The sequence below is a fragment of the Dromiciops gliroides genome, chromosome 1, assembly GCF_019393635.1.
Source record: "Dromiciops gliroides isolate mDroGli1 chromosome 1, mDroGli1.pri, whole genome shotgun sequence".
NCBI classification, from domain to species: domain Eukaryota; kingdom Metazoa; phylum Chordata; class Mammalia; order Microbiotheria; family Microbiotheriidae; genus Dromiciops; species Dromiciops gliroides.
The window spans coordinates 634,776,573-634,796,667 of NC_057861.1; the positions used below are offsets into that span (position 1 = coordinate 634,776,573).

Consider the following 20,095-nt stretch of genomic DNA (forward strand, 5'->3'; position numbering starts at 1 on the left):
ACTCCCACATACTAGTCCTAGAGAGAGCATACTCCTTGCTCCCCAATGCCAATTTCAGGCTCTCCTTTTCCTGCTATTATTCATTAGTGTCTCCTCCTTCAATGTTCTCTCCATTCTCATTTGTTACTCAATCAAGGTCCTGGTAGCAATTACCTATCACGTGCTAGAAACTCTCCTTCCTTTGTCCTTCAAGGAATTCAATGCTTAGTTCAGTCTTTCTCTCCACTTCAACTCCTGACCAAATAGTAAGGGACATCTACACATATGATAATGTCCCCTCTAACATGCTAACCTCTCAATTCCTCAGTGTCCTCAACCCACACAACATACTCCACTGCACCTCAGCTATACACAAGGGATTGCCACACCCTGATCTAGCCATCATACTAGAGTACTCCATTTCAACATTCAAAAACTACTAAATTATTCTTTCAGACCACTGCCTCCTATCATTTGATTTCTCCCTATCCCTTAGCCTTCCTAAGTCTATTCTTCATTCTCCCTGGGGCCTTCATTCTCTTCATCCCTTACTGCTGCCAGGCTCTCATCCCCACTGCAACTACATTTCCCCCCCTTCTCACTCTTGATCCTATAAACCCCAGTTAAACTCTACCCTCTCTTCTGCCCCAAATTTGCTGACAGTTTCACCTTGCCAAACTCCAAGCCTGGATTATTCCTACCATCTACTTCCTCCGTTCCAATTCATGTACTACTGAACAGAGCTGGAAGAAATCATGTAACTGACTATCAGGTCTACAACAAATTCAAGTTATCTAATCTCAACTGGACCCTTACCATAATAAAACTATACTTTTATTCCTCCCTAATTGATTCTTTATCTCATTTCCCAGAGAGGATGTTACAGACCCTCTATTTTTTCCTTCAAGTTTCCCACCTTATTTCCTTCCCCTCCCTCTAAGTAAAAGACCTTGCTGAGAAAACAGAAATCATTCCCCATGAACCCCATCTTTTCCTTTTCTCTGTCTCTCAAAACCACTTGATACCATTCCCCATTCTCTACTTCATTTCAATCTCTCATGAAAAGGTAGTTCTTCTCATCAGACCAATCCCTCTATATGTTGTACCCTTGATTTCATCCCCTTCCATCTTAACCTACAGATTGAAGATTAGAGAAAGAAAGGGTATGATTGTGGGGGCAATCTCTCCCAACCAACTGTTCCCTTCCCTGGTGCCAAAAAATATATTCCAGTCTCCCTCATAGTGAAAAAATCCACAGTAGATCCTACTTTCCCCTCAAGCCATAGTCCTAGATCTCTCTTTTCTCAACCAAACTCCTATAAAGAAGATTATACACCAAACTTCAGTGGTACATCTCCAATTTTTTATTGGATATTTCAAAGTAGACATCTCATAGGATTCTTCAGCTCCATAGATCTAAAAGAGAACACATTATCCCTTCTATTCCCAAAGCCAATTCCCTAACAAATGGCTCTATTTCTGTCAAGGGTACATTACTCGCCAGTCACTCGAGTTCACAACCTTGGTATTATCCTAGACTTCTCACTCTCCATCTGCCCCCTATCCAGTCAGCTGCCAAATCTTGTCATTTATGCCCCTACAATACTCTTGCATCTGCACTCTTCTCCCAACTCACACAGGTATGACCCTAGCTCAGAAATCCATTGCTATTACGTAGACTACTATAACTACCTCCAAAATTATCTCCTTGCCTGTCTCTCCTCTTCAACCTATCCTCCACAGAGCTGCCAAAGTGGTCTTCCTCAAATGCAAGCCTAATCATGTCATCTCCTTATTCCATAAACCCCAAGGGTTCTCTGTCCTGTCTGTTTTGGATAAAATATAAGTTCTGTTTAGCTTTAAACATTTTTCATCATCTGGGCCCAATGTATCTTTCCAATCTTATTAAATAAAGCATTAAAATAAATAAATAGATAGATAAATGAATAAGTGAATAAACAAATGAATGAATGAAGCATTTAAGTGTTTATTTAAGTACTTACTAAGCTATTAAGTGCTGCCAAGATAGTTCCAAAGTACTCATGATGGAAAATCCTCTCTCAATCAAAAAAAAAAAAAATCCAACAAAAAAAACTGTGGAATCTAGATGCAGATTGAGCCATACTATTTCTATTTTTGTTGTTGTTGTTTTCCTTTTTTGAGGTTTTTCCCTTTCGCTCTGATTCTTCTTTCACAGCACAGCTAATGCAGAGATAGGTTTAGTGTGACTGTACAGATATAACCTATATCAGATTGCTTGCTGTCTTGGGGAGGTGGGGGGAGGGGAGAGAGGGAGAAAAATTTGAAACTGGAAATCTTATAAAAACAAATGTTTGGGCAGCTAGGTGGTGCAGTGGATAAAGCACTGGCCCTGGATTCAGGAGTACTCAAATCCAGCCTCAGACACTTGACACTTACTAGCTGTGTGACCCTGGGCAAGTCACTTATTTGCCCCACCCAAAAAAAAAAAACCAAAAAAAAAAAACAAATGTTGAAAACTATCTCTACATGTAACTAGAAAAAATAATAAGAAGAAACACACTTGAAAAAAAAAGTGCTGACTATGTGCCAGGTACAGTGCTAAGCACTAGGTATATAAATAGAAGCATCAAGTCCTTGCCCTCAAGGAGCCTATATTCTAACGAGGGAAAGGAAGAAAAAAAGTCTGAATGGTCAGGAGCTGAGCCAGGTTAGAAGCAAGCATGGGTGGGGAGAGGACTTCCTGACATGGTAGTTTCAAAGAGTACCTCACCAACTGATGAAAGAGGCTGTAGGAATCGCCATTACTCCCCTTCTTGCAATCTACATGGTCCAGTCAAACTTGCCTTCCTATTTCTCATTCATGATATTGCTTTGCTCTGGCTATGCCCTAGGCCTGGAATATACTCCTGCCTCACTTCTGCCACTTAGAATCCCTTACTCCATTCAAAACTGGGCTTAAGCTACACATTCTACATGCAACCTTTTCTAAGTCTCCCAACTAACACCCTCCTCCTCCCTTCCAAAATTTCCCTTGAATCTATTCTGTATATAATTATTTTTGCATGTCCTTTAACTCAGTAGAATATAGGTTCCTCGGGAGCAGGGACTTTCCTTTTTGTCTTTATATCTCAAGCAACTAGCACAAAGACATAGAGGAGACCCTAAATAAATTCTTGTTTGATTGAGAATAATGACAGTGAATACTATGAGAAGTAAAAGGAGTAATAACTGGATATGATGGAGGAAAAATCACTATGGTTTAGGGAGTGAGGAGTCAGTTGTGGTTAGAGGCAATGGGGGGAAGAAGTATGACTGGGATTAAGAAGGATAAGGGGCAGCTAGGTGGCGCAGTGGATAAAACACTGGCCCTGGATTCAGGAGGACCTGAGTTCAAATCCAGCCTCAGATACTTGACACTTACCAGCTGTGTGACCTTGGGCAAGTCACTTAACCCTCATTGCCCCCACACACACACACAAAAGAGCATATGTAAGAAGGATGATGACTTTTTCTTTTGTAGGAGAGCCCCAAACTATCACACTATCTTTTAGCTAAATCTGGATAATTATATAAAATTTCTCTATTTCCTCAAACATAATGACATATAAACTAAGTACCCCACCTGCCCAATTCCTTTTTTTTCGCCTTTCACTTCATGCAATGACCAGAAGAACAGGAAACTTAAAAAAAAGTCCAACTAAAAATAAAGACTGAAGTTGCCTCTATCTGCTTTCTATATCCATACTTCTTAATTTTACTGATAACTTCTTAAAATGTATAAGTGAGATAGATTCTTCCATACTATGATCCAAAGATATTGGGCATGCTTAAAAATGTATTACTACTTTGGCAGTGGTTCCTTTTTTTTTTTAAACTTAGGGTCAAATTTCCAAAAGAGATGAGACTCACAGAAGTTTGTTTATTTTACACCCTACTAGTTCCCCATAAGGATTTTGTAGGAATAGAAGCACACTTTGGGCAGCTAGGTGGTGCAGTGGATAAAGCACCAGCCCTGGATTCAGGAGGACCTGAGTTCGAATCTGATCTCAGATACTTGACACTTAACTAGCTGTGTGACCCTGGGCAAGTCACTTAACCCTCATTGCCCCCCCCCAAATAGAAGTACACTTTGTTCTTATCTCCAAAAGAGTAAACATTGATGAAATGGGAAATTATCCCTGTAGATCAGCCTCAGGAAGAACATTTTTTGTGGACAGCATAGGAACTTTCCTATTGTTTTTCAAGTCCTGAGACTTGACAACAAAATGGTTGATTGAGAAGTTGTAATTAAACCCAATTCCTCTTCTTCATCACCCTTAAACAATGCACCAAATAAAGGGAAATGGACAAAAGTATTTAAAGGAGGGGAAGGCAAAGAAATGTGTGAAGAGAAAAATCAACTTACATAAAAATAGTATGACTGAAAAAAAAGTGTGTAAGTGTGGGGGAAGCCCTAATACAATCTACTTATATTATAAAGTAAAAAGAAAACAAGGAATCTACAGAAGGAAAGAATGACATCTTTCCACCAAAGAGAAATGTAGGAAAATCTGGCATCTATAAATTGAAAAAAAAAAATCAATGGCAGAAGAACAGAAAAAGATAAGCATAAGACTTGGCAGTTTGGAATAGTTGGTAGAAAACATTTAATAAATCACTGGATTCTCTGAGGAACAGAATAGCTCAGATGGAAGACAAAAATGTTGAGGTCATAGAACATAAACTAAGTAAAAATTTAAAAGCAGAGGGCAAAGTACAAATTAATAGAATCCACAACAAACCAGCAGAGAACTCCATATTTAACTAACCCAGAAAGCTGTCCTATCAAACTCCAGAACTTACAAAGTAAGAAACTTAGAAAAAGCAAACCATATATCAAGAAATATATATTTGATAATATAGGAATTTCATCAAGGACATAAAAGATAGGGAACCGGAGGGAGACCTGAAATGTGATCTACCCAAATACAGTAAAAAGCTAGGGATCAAAGGACAATACAGGGGCAGCTAGGTGGCGCAGTGGATAAAGCACTGGCCTTGGATTCAGGAGGACTTAAGTTCAAATCCAGCCTTAGACACTTGACACTTAACTAGCTGTATGACCCTGGGCAAGTCACTTAACCCTCATTGCCCCACCAAAAAAAAAAAAAAAAAAAAAAGGATCTGAAAGGAAACTCAGAGGTCATCTAATCCAGTCAGTTCATTTTATAGGGGAGGAAACTGAGAACCAGAGAGATAAAGTTACTAAAATCAACCTTAACCCCAAAACTGCCTATTCAGAAAAAACCAGCATATTTCTTCAGGAGAAAAGATGTGTTCTTAGCAGGACCCAAAGAATTTCTCAGCTTCTCCCTAACGACTCCCTCCCCCCACCCCTGCAAAAAAAAGACAAGCACTAGGCATGTTATGAAAGGCAAACAACAAGTAAATATTTTACAGCAAGGAATGATTGTCATAACCATTTGAAATGTTGAAGGGAGAAAATAGATGTAAAGAAATGTAGAGGAGACAGACAGAAGGAATATAATGAAGGAAAAACCAAACTTAACAAGTCTAATTTTGAATGTAAGTGCATTGAATCACACCCATTTTTTTAAAAAGTTGTAAGATGGATTTGAAAATGAAACTACCCCAAACACTGCCTATACCTTTGGATTTACCATTAAGGGGTAAAATAAAATTTATTGTGTTTCAGCTCAATCTAGAAAAATCAGAGTTACAATCACTCTAAAGTGACTAAAGTCAGAAGAGCTACATTATGCTTAAAGGTACTATAGACAATGAAACAGAAACAATGTTAAATATACATTTACTTAATGTTAAGTACCTAAAGGAAAAACTAAATTTTTAAAAATACCTTAATAGTGGTAGGTCTTAAATATTTCTGAATCAATAAGCATTTATTAAGTACCTACTATGTGTAAAACACTGGGGATACAAAGTCTTTTGGAATTTGCTAAATCTAACAAAGATAAGCAACAAGGAAATTAAAGAATTGAAAAATTTTGGAAAAATAGAATTTGACCAAAAGGACTCCTCCCCATCCTAAACTATAACCCAGAAGTGGGTATAGGCCAGTGCCTGGTACTGCAGTCAGTACTAGCACAGGAATCTTCTCTAATATCTTTCTGACCAACTGCTCATTCTCCTTACTGTCTCTGGTTTGAGAGCTCCTGAAGCTGCTGCTTCTGTTGTCATTGCCTCTGCTTCATGCACTCTGATTGGCTGCCATCCCAGTGTAACAGACCTGTCCTTCCAAAATTCTAAGTTGTCATGCACTGGAAAAAAAGTCTCACCCCGAACTTTTGTTAATTTTGCCACTCTAGAATTTGACTTGAAGCATTCATTATTTTACAGTTGTTTGGAGGGGAATGTTTGGAGAGTTCAGCTACAGAGCTTCCTCTACTCCACAATCTTGCCCAATTACATTTTAATCTGGTTCTGCAGCACATAAGTGTTGCCTCAGCAACGAATGTTTGACAATTCTGATTTAAAGTACAAAGAGTCTCGAGCTACAGAAACTTTTTTCCAAAATCAGAGAAAGAATGTGCTCTACCAAATGCCTATGCGATAAATATGGTCCTGATACCCAGCCAGGGAAAGGTAAAACAAAGAATGAGAGTTTATCCTATTTGCTTCATTTAGGTCAATGCCTTTAATGAATAGTGATGCAAAAATATGAAATTAAATATGAAGAGACTTCATCAATATATAAGAAAACTCATAATGACAGCTGAATTCATACCAAGAATGCAAGGATGGTTTACACATTGAGAAAATAATTCACGTAATCAATCATATGAGTTAAAAATCAAAATACTAAGTATTTTGAACAGTTATAGAAAAGTCTTCATTGAAATACTACAGTAAGAGAATCTTACACCTTATACTAAAATAAGGTCAAAATAGGTTCAAGATTTAGAAATAAAAGGTGATACCATAGATAAATTAGGAGAGGAAGGAATAGTTTACCTACCAGATTTATGGAAAGGAGGACAGTTTATGACCAAACAAGAGATAGAGAATATTATGAAATGTAAAATGGATGATTCTGATTACATTAAATTTAAAAGATTTTGTACAAACAGAAGCAATGCATCCAAAATTAGAAGGGAGGTAGAAAGCTAAGAAACAATTTTTATAGCCAGTTTTTCTGTTAAAGGCCTCATTTCTAAAACATATTAGGAACTAAATCAAATTTATAAGAATCCAAGTCATTCCCCAATTGAGAAATGGTCAAAGGATATGAACAGACAGTTTTCTGATGAAGAAGTTAAAGCTATCTATTGCCATATGAAAAAATGCTCTAAATCACTATTGATCAGAGAAATGCAAATTAAAACAACTCTGAGGTACCACCTCACACCTATCATATTGGCTAATATGACAAAAAAGGAAAATAATAAATGTTGGAGAAGCTGTGGAAAAATTGGAACACTAATGCATTGTTGGTGGATCTGTGAACTGATCCAACCATTCTGGAGAGCAATTTGGAATTATCCCCAAAGGGCGATAAAGCTGTGCATACCCTTTGACCCAGCAATACCACTATTAGGTCTTTTTCCCAAAGAGATCATAAAAAAGGGAAAAGGACCCACATGTAGAAAAATATTTATAGGTGCTCTTTTTGTGGTGTCAAGGAATTAGAAATTGAGGGGAAGCCCATCAACTGGGGAATGGCTAAACAAGTTGTGGTATATGAATGTAATGGAATACTATTGTGCTGTAAGAAATGATGAGCAGCAGGTGGATTTCAGAGAAACCTGGAAAGACTTACATGAAAGACTTACACTTATGCTGAGTGAGATGAGGAGAACCAGGAGAACATTGTACATAGTATCAACAACATTGTGTTTTGATCAACTGTGATAGACTTGACTCTTTTCAGCAATACAATGGTCCAAGATAGTTCCAAAGGACTCATGATGGAAAATGCTCTCCAAATCCAGAAAAAAAGAACTGTGGCATCTAGATGCAGATTAAACCATACTATTTCTACTTTTTTTGTTTTTTCTTTTTTGAGGTTTTTCCCTTTTTTCTGATTCTTCTTTCACAGCATGACTAATGCAGAAATATGCTTAATGTGTTTATCAGATTGCTTGCTGTCTTGGGGAGGGGGGAAGGAGGGAGAAAAATTTGAAGCTAGAAATCTTATAAAAACAAATGTTGAAAACTATCTCTACATGTAACTAGAAAATAAGAAAATACTTTTATGATTTAAGAAGTATAATAAACTAGTTTGAAATATAAAAAACATTTAAAAAAATTGAAAATGAAAGAATCCGCTAATCATCTCCTGAAAAAAAACTCCCAAATGAAAACCCCCAGGAATATTATAGACAAAATACAGAGCTCCCATGTCAAGGAACAAAACTGCAATCATCCAGACAGAAAGAGCTCAAGTACTATGGAGCCACAGTAAAAATCACACAATATTTGGCAACTAGCACTGTAAAGGAGGAAGCTAGATAGATGGCACAGTGGATAGAGTGCTGGACCTAGGGTCGGGAAGACCTGAGTTCAAATCTAGCCTCTGATACCAGCTGTGTGACCATGACCAAGTCACTTAATCCTGTTTGCCTCAGTTTCCTCTTCTGTAAAATGAGATGGAGAAAAAAAATGGCAAACCACTCCCATATTTTTGTCAAGAAAATCCCAAATGGTGTCATGAAGAGTCAGACACAACTAGATAACAATAACTATAAAGGAACAGAGGCTTTAGAATATGATATTTCAGAAGGAAAAGGATCTAGAATCACAAACCAAGAATAGTCTACCCAGCAAAACTGAGTATAATGCTAGAAGATAAAAATGAGCATTTGATGAAATAGAAGACATTCAATTATTCCTAATGAAGAGAGCTGAATAACAAATCTGGTATTTAAACAAATGACTTAAGAAATGCATTAAAAAGTAAACATGAGTGAGAAATCATAAGGGACAAAACAAGATTAAACTGTTTACATAATTACATGGAGAAATGATACATGTAACCACTCAGAGTCTAATTAAATAAAGGGTGTGAATGTGATTCTATTGTGTTTTAATGATCTCAAAAGAAGAATAGAAGGGTGGGGAAGAAGAATGCACTGGGAGAGGGGGGGAATGGAGGAATGAGAATGAAGAAAATGGTCTCACATATATGAGACACTCATGGAAGTGTTTATAAACTAGAGAAGGCAATGGTGGGGAGTGAACAACCCCTGAACTTCATTTTCATCTGAACTGATTCAAGGAGGAAAGAATACATATACACACACTTGAACTGATTCAGGGAGTGAAGAATACACATACACACAGTTAGCTACAGAAGTTCATCCTACCTAACAGAGAAGTAGAAAGGAAAGGGCTTAAAAAAGTGGTGAAGGGAAGAGTAGACTAAGAGAAGCAGGAGCCAGAAACAAAGCAGACTCTGAAGGAGAGGAGAGGGTAGACAAAAAAAGAATAGAATAAGAGAATGGGATGGAGAAGCATACACAGTTAGCAATCCTAATTGTGAACATGAAAAGGACGAACTGAACCATGAAATGGAAGAAGACAGCAGAATGGATTAGAAAGCAGAATTCAACAATATGTTGTTTACCAGAAAAACAAATGAAAATAGAAAAATACATATAGAGTTAAAAATGAGGAGGGGATAGAGCAAAATCTATGATGCTTCAGCTGAAATAAAAAAGGCAAGAATAGCAATCATGATTTCAAAAAAGTAAAGGCAAAAAACAGACCTAATTAAGAGATAAACAGGTAAAAACTAGATTTTACTAAAAGGTACTATAGATAATGAATTAATATCAGTATTGAACACATATGCACCAAACAATACAATATCGAAATTCTTAAAGGAAAAGTTAAATGAGTTACAGGAAGAAATAGACAAAACTAACGGTGGGGGAGCCCAATTTACCATCTTAGCCCTAGACAAATCTAACCATAAAATAAACAAGAAAGAAGTTAAAGAGATGAATAGAATTTTAGAAACAATAGATATGATAGACTTTTGAAGAATATCAAATGGGAATAGAAAGGAATACCCTCACAAAAATCAACCATGCATTAGGGCATAAAAAACTCACAAATGCAGAAAAGCAGAAATATTAAATATGTCTTTTTTCTGACCAAAATGTAATAAAAATTATATCCAATAAAGGACCTTTGAAGGAGAGATTAAAATTAATTGGAAACCAAATAACTTAATCCTAAAGGATGAGTGGGCTATAGAATGTGATTGTAACAGAATATTATTATGCTATAAGAAATGACAAACAGGATGATTTTTTTATCTGGAAAGACACATGAAATGACACAAAATGAAGTGACCTGAACCAGAACATTGTACATAGTAACAGCAATATTAAATGATGAAGAATTATGAATAACTTAGCTATTCTCAGAAATACAATGATATAAGACAATCCCAAAGGCCTCATGATGAAAACTGCTATCTGCCTCCACAGAAAGAACTGATATTATCTGTATATAGACTAAAGCATCTTTCTTTCCTTTTTCTTTCTTTCTTCCTTCCTTCCTTCCTCCATCCCTCCCTCTCTCCCTTCCTTCCTTCCTGAATTTTCTTGTACAAAATGACCAATATAGAAATGTTTTACGTGATTGCACATGTATAACATATATCAGATTGCTTTCCATCTCAGAGAGGAAGAAGGGAAGGGAGGGAAGGGTAGAATTTGGAACTAAAAACTTTAATTTTAAAAAATGTTAAAAATTGTTTTAATATATAATTGGGGGTGGGAATTAAATATTATTTTTAAAAGGATAAGTGAGTTAAAGAACAACTCATAGAAACAATAATTTCATTAAAGATAATGACAATGAAATTATATACCAAAATTTGTGGGATGAAGCCAAAGCAGTAGTTAGGGGAAAATTTTCATCTCTAAATGCTTTTATCAATAAAAAGACAAAGACAAGATCAATGAATTGGGCATGCAACTAAAAAAAAAAAAAAGCTAGAAAAGCAACAGATTTTAAAATTCCAATTAAACACCAAAATAGAAATCCTGAGAATTAAAAGAGATGAACAAAATTCAAAGTCAAAACAAAACAAAACAAAAACCACTAAACTAATAAGTAAAACTAGGAGCTCTTTTTTTAAAAAAAATCCTAATAAAATAAATATCATTGGCTAATATAATTGGGGGGGCGGGGAAATGGGGGTTAAGTGACTTGCCCAGCCAGGGTCACACAGCTAGTAAGTGTCAAGTGTCTGAGGCCGGATTTGAACTCAGGTACTCCTGAATCCAGGGCCAGTGCTTTACCCACTGCGCCACCTAGCTGCCCCAAGCCATACTCTCGCTCACCAAAAGATAATGGAATATTGAGTAAATTGCTTATACAATACAAAGTGGAGATGAAATTGTTATACCTTCAGCAGTTCCACCAAATGTTTCTTTTTATCATATCATGTTTTAAATATTTGTGAATGTGCTGCTATAAGTATTTTGTGAATCATTTCCTTTGTAGTGGAGTAAACAAATAGCTGTTCTATCCTACTTTTCTCCCTCCAAAAAAGAAAGAAAAACCTCTTGGAAACTTAGATAAAAGTTAGTGGAAAATGGGTTTGGACCAGAATGGAAGGGTATGTATTTCAGGGTTGTGGAAAGGGAAAAATTCTTAAGCCATATGATACACCACATACACCTGCACACAGGCATACTGGTACACATATATTCTATTATATATGTACATACGTAGAGAGAGAAAATATTAAAAAGACAAAATAGAGAGTATTGATTTAAAAAAAACAAGTTTTGAATAAATGAAAACAATTTATCTAGAATAAAAAGGTAAAATACAAACTGGGGACAAAACTTAGCATTAAACACCTCTGATAAAAAGTCTGACATCCAACATCTACAAGGAACTAACACAAATCTATAGGATTAAGAGCTATTCCCCAATAGATAAATGATGAAAATGGCACTGTGAATGGGCAATCTTAAAATGAAGAGACTCTCAAGAATCATGAGGGAAAAAATTCAAAATTATTACTAATCAGAGGAATGCAAATTAAAATAATTCTAAGGTATAACCTCGTACCCATCAAATTGGCAAAGATGGTTAAATATGGAAAAATTTTATCTTGGCAAAACTTTGGGAAACAGTCCCTGTAATTCACTCACACTGAAGATGGTCTGACCATTTGGGAAAGCAATGCAAAATCATACATAAAAAGTTACAAAAATTTCATCCCCTTTTACCTAACAATCTGAAAGTTTTTGACACATTCCTCTCCATATAAAATTATTCTTTATTTGTCACAGAATCGAATTAGAAACAAACTGTATACATAGAAATTTAGGGAATGGCTAAAGAAATTGTGGTATGTGATATAATGGAATATTATTATGCAGTAAGGAATGACAATATGAAGAATTCCAAGAAATATTGAAAGATCTGTATGATTTGATTTAGACTAAAGAAAGTTGATTCAAAAGAACAATATACCACCTAACTATAACAGCATACATGAAGACAATATCAAATCACAACAAAATAGCTTAAATACAAGGGACAATGATGGTACTACTATATTGTTAAAGGCAGAACAGAAAACCTTCCTTTTGTGTAAACATGCACTATCAGCCACAATTACTTTGTGTTGTCTGCCTGGATTTTTGGAAGTGTACATTGTGGCTTTTGTGTTTATGTTTCCTATATTGCAACAAAATTTATTAATTAAAATGTTTTTCAATTCCTAGATCCAAGTATGTTGCTTTACTTAAAGGAAACACTTTGCAAGGGGTACCATGGTTTCATTCTAAGAAATCTCTTTGTTTTATCAATCTCTCTATCAAAATCAGAGCTGTCAATAGTCATTGACTCATCAGGAATTAAAGACTTTACATCAGAGGGAAAATGACACATTTCCCTATTTGCTATGGACTGTCCCCAAACCCTTTAAATTATAAACTGCGCACCAAACTCCCAGCATGTGAACACATTACCTCCTTTTTTTCCCGTGAACAGGATCTGCTTCTTCCAGCTTTTCGCAGAGTGTGACCTGTAGCAGTTCAGAAGCATAGCTGGAGATTATAGGTACTTTAGAGCAACAGATTATCACAGCAAAACTCTTATTTGCTCATTCATTAGGCAAGACTAATCATAATCAAGTGATTTTTAAGAAAATGTGCCCTATTATTATAGTGAAGAGAAAATGACATCTTTTAAAAAAATACACTAAGATATAGAGATGGTAATTTCACATACTCACATTGTTTGGCTATAATGAACAAAGCCTCAAATCCTTTAATCTAATACATTTTCTGCATTCAGAAAGGGCTGGAAGATTTTAGTTTCCTAGTTGAATTAAATCTTTATTAAATTGGTTGGAATTACATAAACTAACTTCTACAAAATGTACCCAAAGCACGCTCATGTACACCTTTTGGTGAATACAGACCAACATATTACACTGAACACCTGAGCCCACCATATTCAAGGAATAGGCAACCTTGCCATTTGAATTAGCAGTAATCACACATATTTCACATAATGGGCAATTTCACTGTGAATTGAAACCTTTTAGAGAAACTGGCAAATGGAAATTTGCAGATATACATAAATTCAATAGACTAACATCATAATGTTTCAAGTTCACTTTTCAAAACTTTTATATAGTCATGTGAAAATAAAATTATGTCTTAATGGAAAATTAATGTATTGAATTACTTTAAAATGTAAGATTAAAGAATATACATATTAGGAACTAAACTGCCAAATTGAAGCGCTTCAGTCTATCATTTGCAAGAGTAATTATGTTTCCCAGTTAGTCTAGCTATCATCTTTAGGGGCTGACACACCTCCTATGGGTCACGAATCATCGAGGCTATCAGCAGGGATGCATTTAACTATCCTATAATGGAGAGGTTTTTATCCTAAAAAGAGAGAGAAGAGAAAGATCCTGTGCCCTTTTGATCTTTTATTTCAGCATTTCAATGTTCTCATACTTTACAAGTTCTTCCACATAGCTCAAGGATCTTCTTTTCTTCCTGACTTGTATTATCTCTGGCCTAAATGAACTGATATCTTTTCATCTTTCTAACTAAAACAATTCTCTACTTTTTAGAGATCTCACCCTTTGCAATAATATCTAAGTAGGTTCCTGAAATTGCCAAATCTCATATCACGTAATCCTAGATTTGGAAGGGACTTTCATGGGTCAGGAAGCTTAACTGCTCCCTTACACGGGACACCCTCGGGGAGTTTCCGTTTCCTCATCTGATAAATGAAGGGACTTGACTGGATGATTTCTACAATCCTTCCCAGCTCTGCTGTTTTTTGAGTCTAACACTCCAAATACATGGTCATCTGGCCTTTACTTAAAATATTTCCAGTGATGAGGAATTCACTATTTTATGTTGTTGCTTGTCCTTCATTCTCAAAGAGGACCATGACCTATTTCATGAGCTAGCTCAACGAAAATGATTCTACTCTTTCCTAGCTCTAATTGTTAGGAGCTTCTCCCTCATGCTGAGTGGGAATCTGCCTCTTTAAGTTTCACCAAATGATCCATGTTCTGCCCTCTGGGACCACAGAGTTAGGGGACATCCCTCACCGACCCGACAACTTTTCAAACACTTGACAATGGCATCCCTCATTGATTTTCATTTCCCCATGATGAATATCTGAATATCCCCAGTTCTTTTTTTTTTGGGGGGGGGGCAATGAGGGTTAAGTGACTTGCCCAGGGTCACACAGCTATGTCAAGTGTCTGAGGCTGGATTTGAACTCAGGTCCTCCTGAATCCAAGGCCAGTGATTTATCCACTGCGCCATCTAGCTGCCCCTATCCCCAGTTCTTTTAACTGAGTCTCAGACGATTGTGAGTTCCCATGAAATAACTTATGAATATTCTTCTATACTTAAATAACATATACAGAGACATGCATTGCTATGTACACATTTGGGGGTCTGGGGATACCTACCTGCTACCAATTCTGAGCTCCAGTCCCTGTGATAATTTTGCAGGGCATCCTTGTATTCTATATGGTGACAAGAATGAAAAAACAAAAACAAAAGTAGTTCCCTTTTGCAATGACTTCTAGGCATCGCTTTCATTTCCCCAGCAGACCGGCCTGCGTTTTCCTGAACTTTCCTTCTTTCCCAGGACATGCAGCCTGAGAGAGGAACTAATTGCAAGTGTCTGAGTTTAAAAAGTGGGAGAAGAGGGGCCTGAGACCCCTGCCCCCACCCCAATGCTAGGGATAAGGTGTTCCTTGGTTTTCTGGGTACCCATTTCCACAGGTTATCTACAATAATATCAATAACTCACATTTGTAAAGGGCATTAAAGTTTAAAAACATCTCAGCGTGGCAGGTAGTACCAGTATCATTACCCCCAATTTGCAGATGAGGAAACTGATCATTAAATGATAATAGCAGTAATAGCAACTGACATTCGTGTCATATGTAAGGTTTGCAAACCACTGTACAAACATTATTTCATTTAAACCTCACAATAACCCAGGGAAGTACTCCAGGTATTTGGGGGCAGGAGAGGGGAGGGGAAGTAGAGAGGTCTGGCCTGGAGGCAGAATTCCCTCCTCCACCAATGAAGATCAGCAACTTATCTGGAACACACAGGGTTAAGAATCTGCGTGAGCACGCTGAGAAGTGAAGTGATTTGCCCATGTTCACACAACTTGTATGTGTCAGAAGCAGGGCAGAGACCCATCTCTTTCTGATTCTAAGGATGACACTCTGCTCACTGTACCAAGCTGCTTCCCTCTACAGGTATCATTATCCCCATTTTACAGATGAAGAAACTGAAGCTAATGATCACACAGCTATAAAGGGCAGTGCTGCCATTCAAATCCAAGTGTCATTTCATGCTAGAGATACTGAGACAAAAATAAAACAGACTCTGAACTCAAAGGACTTACTTTCTCACCAGAAAACTTAAATGCACTCAGACAAATAAAAACACAATGCAAACAAAGTAAATACAAGGCACCCGCAGAGGGGAGGCGAGGAATTAGGGAAGGCTTCATGGAGGAGGTAGCATGGGAGATGAGCTCTGAAGAAAGCTAGGGATTGCTTCTGAGAAGCCGAGGTGAGATGGGAGTTCATGCCAGTCATGAAAGAACAGCCAGACAGGGATGCCTGGCCTGCAGAGTATGGGAAAGGGAGTAATAGCCAGTACAGCTACGAAAAGTGGCTTGGGGACCGGTTATGAAGCACTTGAAATCCCCAAAGTCCTAAACAGCAGAGTTTGCTTTTTATCCCTGAGGCAAGCAGGAGCCACGGAAGATTTCTGAGAAGGGGAAGGACCGACCAACCGACCCCATCAAATCTGTGTTTTGGGAATATAAATTTAGCAGGTGTGTGGAAGAAAGGAGAGACAGGAAGCTGGGCAACCAATTAAAAGTCCAGTGTAATCCGGATTTGAACTAGGACCCAAATTTAAGAAATAAACTCAAAGGAAGCTGCGTCTGGTGAGCAGAAAGCACTGGACTGGAAGTCAGAAATCTGGGTTCTAGTCCTAGGGCTGCTGCTGTGTTCCCTTCTCTGTGCCTCCATGACCTTTTTGATCAATGAAGGGTTTGGACTAGATGCTCTTAGGGTCTCTTCCAGTCTCTGTGCTTTAAGAGTCTTTCAAGCTCTGATAGCCACTCTACATTCAAAGGTTCCTTCCAACACTAAAATGCCATGATTTTATGATTCATACACAAAAATCAAGCAGCAGTTAAAAATTAGGACATAGTGTAAAAACCAAACCAAACCGAATTACCGTGGTAAAAGCATGTAGATTAACAACCTAGCTAATTTAGAGTGGAATTTCTCATTTGCAGTTTCAAAAATGGACCTTCCACTAGAGTTAATTGTATGTGCCTCTATTTACCAATTTGGAAAACAATTTGTGTATTTCAAATTTCCTTTAGTTCGCAGTCATTAGGGAACAGAACAGACACTGTGGATACAATGCTAGGCCTAGAATCAGGAAGCCCAGAGCTCAAATCCAGACTAGCTGTACGACCCTGGGCAAGTCACTTAACCTGTTTGCCTATGGGGATCATAATACCACCTATACACCATGATTGTCTAAGGACCAAATGAGATATTATTTGTAAAAAGCTAGTGCCCAGCACTCAGTAGGAGTTATATAAATGCTTATTCCTTTCCCTTCATTAGGTACGCTTAGTACTCTAATTTTATTTATTATTTATTTATTTGCTTGTTTGTTTGTTTGTTTATTTTGGTGAGGCAATTGGGGTTAAGTGACTTGCCCAGGGTCACACAGCTAGTAAGTGTTAAGTGTCTGAGGCCATATTTGAACCCAGGTCCTTCTGAATCCATGGCTGGTGCTCTATCCACTGCGCCACCTAGCCACCCCCTCTAATTTTTTAGAGAGCTAGTTATCCAAGAGCCAAGGTAACAAGCAATAAACAGTGTGAGATTTGAACTGGATGCCATATCCAGAGAGTTCCTTCCATTATACCACTCTGTCAATAGGGATGATCCCTTTAATTTTCCTAAATGCTTTTGCACCTATTATCTCATTTTGTCCTCAAGCATATAATGTACTACATTAATGCAAATCAAGGTTTCTAGAGAAAGGAGGCCCTTTCACTGCCTTACACAAGATGACATGCTTTAGCTATGGTTCTGTAAGTAATGCCAGGTATATGCTATGCAAATGGACATTACTTTAGCAGATGTGTTCGTGAAAAAACATCTATTCAATGGACATTTGGGGGAGTAAAAAACCTATTTTCTCATCAACTGACTTTCCCATCAACTAATTTCCAACATGCTCCAGCTCTATCCCTGGTTGCTCTTCAATGACTTTTAAGGTCTTTTCCTTTTCACCTCTAATTTTTTCTAATTTGATATGTTTCAGTAACCTCATGTGCCAGGCACTGTGTTAGAAGGGGGAGGGGGGCATGCAAAAACCAAAATTAAAATGTTCCTACCCTCAAAGAACTTATTTTATTTTATTTGCAGGCCAATGAAGGTTAAATGACTTGCCCAGGGTCACACAGCTAATATGTGTCAAGTGTCTGAGACTGCATTTGAATACAGGTCCTCCTGAATCCAGGGCTGGTGCTTTATCCACTGCGCCACCTAGCTGCCCCCTAAACTTATATTTTAATAAGGTGAATACAGCATGTTTGGATAAGTAGTTTCATACATATTTTTCATATATTCATATGAGATGCATATGTATATATGTATATGTGTGTATACACACACACATAACACCTAGAAGAATCAGAAAAGGCTTTGGACAAGAGGTAACGCTCCAGCTGGATCTTGAAAAGAACTAGGGACTCTAAGAGGTGGAAATGATGATAAGGATCACAGGGGAGCACCTTCCAGGGCAGGGAGACAGTCTATGCTATGTAGAACTGCAAGCAGGCCATTTGCTTGGAATGGAAAGTAATGTGAAATCACTCTGGAAGGACAGGCTGGAGTTAGGTTATAAAGGCTCCTAAATGCCAAACAGAGGGTCTATGTTTTAGAGCAGAAGCAATAAGGAGCTGCTGGAGATTTTTGATTAGGGGAATGTTATGGCAATACCTGTCCTTTAGGTATTCCAATCAGGCAACCATGTGGAGAATGAATCAGAGAGGGAAGAGGGAGACTAATTAGGAGGCTGTTCCAAGAATCCAGAAACTAGAATCTCAACTAGGCTGGTGATTGTATAAGCGAAGGGAATCAGTGCAAGAGATGTTGTGTAGACAGGTGTTGTAGAGCCTCTCTGTTAAGTACTTGTTGATCTATAAACCAACACTTAAGGGCCCATGGGTCCATACTGGATATTGAAGGAATGCTTCCTGTGGATGCAGTAGGTTCATTTTGCTTAAGGCAACACAACTTGTATTAACTTAGTGCAGTTCTCAATAAAGTCAAACAAGAATGCTAGTGACCACTAAAGCGTCATGGTTTAATGAAAAATGCCCTGTACTAGAAGTCATAAGAACATAGATTTTAGGGCCAGAAGCAACTTTTGAGAGTGTTTAGCCTCTTATATCACAATTGGGAAAACTGAGGCTAAGAGAGCAATTAATTTACCCAAGGTCACACAGGCAGTCGCACACAGAAGATCTAGAATTGAAACCAAGATGAAAAGAATCATAGATGTGAAACTGGAAGGAAACTCAAAGGTTATCTATGTCAAACTCTTCATTTTACAGATAAGGAAACTGAGGCTAAAAAAGTGAAGTGACTTTTCTCAAGTTCATATGGGTAGTGAGTAGCAGAGCCAGAATTCTAACTCATCCTGACTGATCCCAAGGTCAGTGTGTTTTCCAGTGCACCACGATAACTCCAAATCCAGTGCTGCGACCCCCCTTCAAAACACTGAAGTTTGGGGGTAGCTAGGTGGTACAATGGATAGAGCACCGGCCCTGGAGTCAGGAGGACCTGAGTTCAAATCTGACCTCAGACACTGGTTATTTACAAGCTGTGTGGCCCTGGGCAAGTCACTTATCCCCAACTGCCTCACCAAAAAAACCCACAACAACCCCCCCCCCACACACACACACACACAACTCCAACCCCCCCCCCCAAACAAAGCAAAACACTGAAGTTCAATACCTGAATTCTAGGCTAGGTTCTTCTATTTATTACCTGTGTGACACTGAGAAAGTCACTTCACTGTGGATCATAATGAGGTTGAACTAGATGCTCTCTTAAGATATAAAGATCTGATTTGGAGACCTGAATCTCACCCCAAAGTCCCTAATGGACTAATAAGTTCACTTGCTTGCTCTCTCTCTCTTTCCCCTCAGATTAGTCACTAAAACCATTTATGAAAACCTCAACAATTTGCAAGACTCTTAGCAGACATTTGAGGCAAAGTGAAAAGTTGGAAAAGATGAGCTGGGCAATAATGTGGAGTCATCTGAAATGGAAGCACATGAGACAAAATGTGATAAGTAATGAAAGCCTTGGTTTAAAATCTTTATTTCCATAGAGAATGAAAGTGAGATTGCACAAATCCTATAAGAAAGATGGCTCTCACCACAATGGGATCCCCGGGGGAAAAATATTCCCCTTGTATGACATTTTCCACATAAAGAACCTATTTATGTTGAGTGATTTTATAGGACTTTCCTCCAAAGAACCAAAAGAATGCAATTTGTTAAAGTAAAAAAAAAAAAAAGATTCAAACCC

General features: G+C 37.6%; 1 protein-coding gene across 2 annotated transcripts in view; it reads right to left on the reverse strand.

Moving 5' to 3' along the window:
- Positions 1-20,095, reverse strand: part of LOC122736134 (katanin interacting protein) — a 205,190-nt gene that overhangs the window by 175,274 nt on the left and 9,821 nt on the right. For both annotated transcript variants that reach the window (XM_043978179.1, XM_043978180.1), the window contains exons 2-3: positions 14,903-14,959; positions 12,924-12,979 (exon numbers count right to left, since the gene is read on the reverse strand). In XM_043978179.1, the coding sequence (XP_043834114.1) occupies positions 12,924-12,979; positions 14,903-14,959 (113 nt within the window). The remainder of the gene's footprint in view (positions 1-12,923; positions 12,980-14,902; positions 14,960-20,095) is intronic.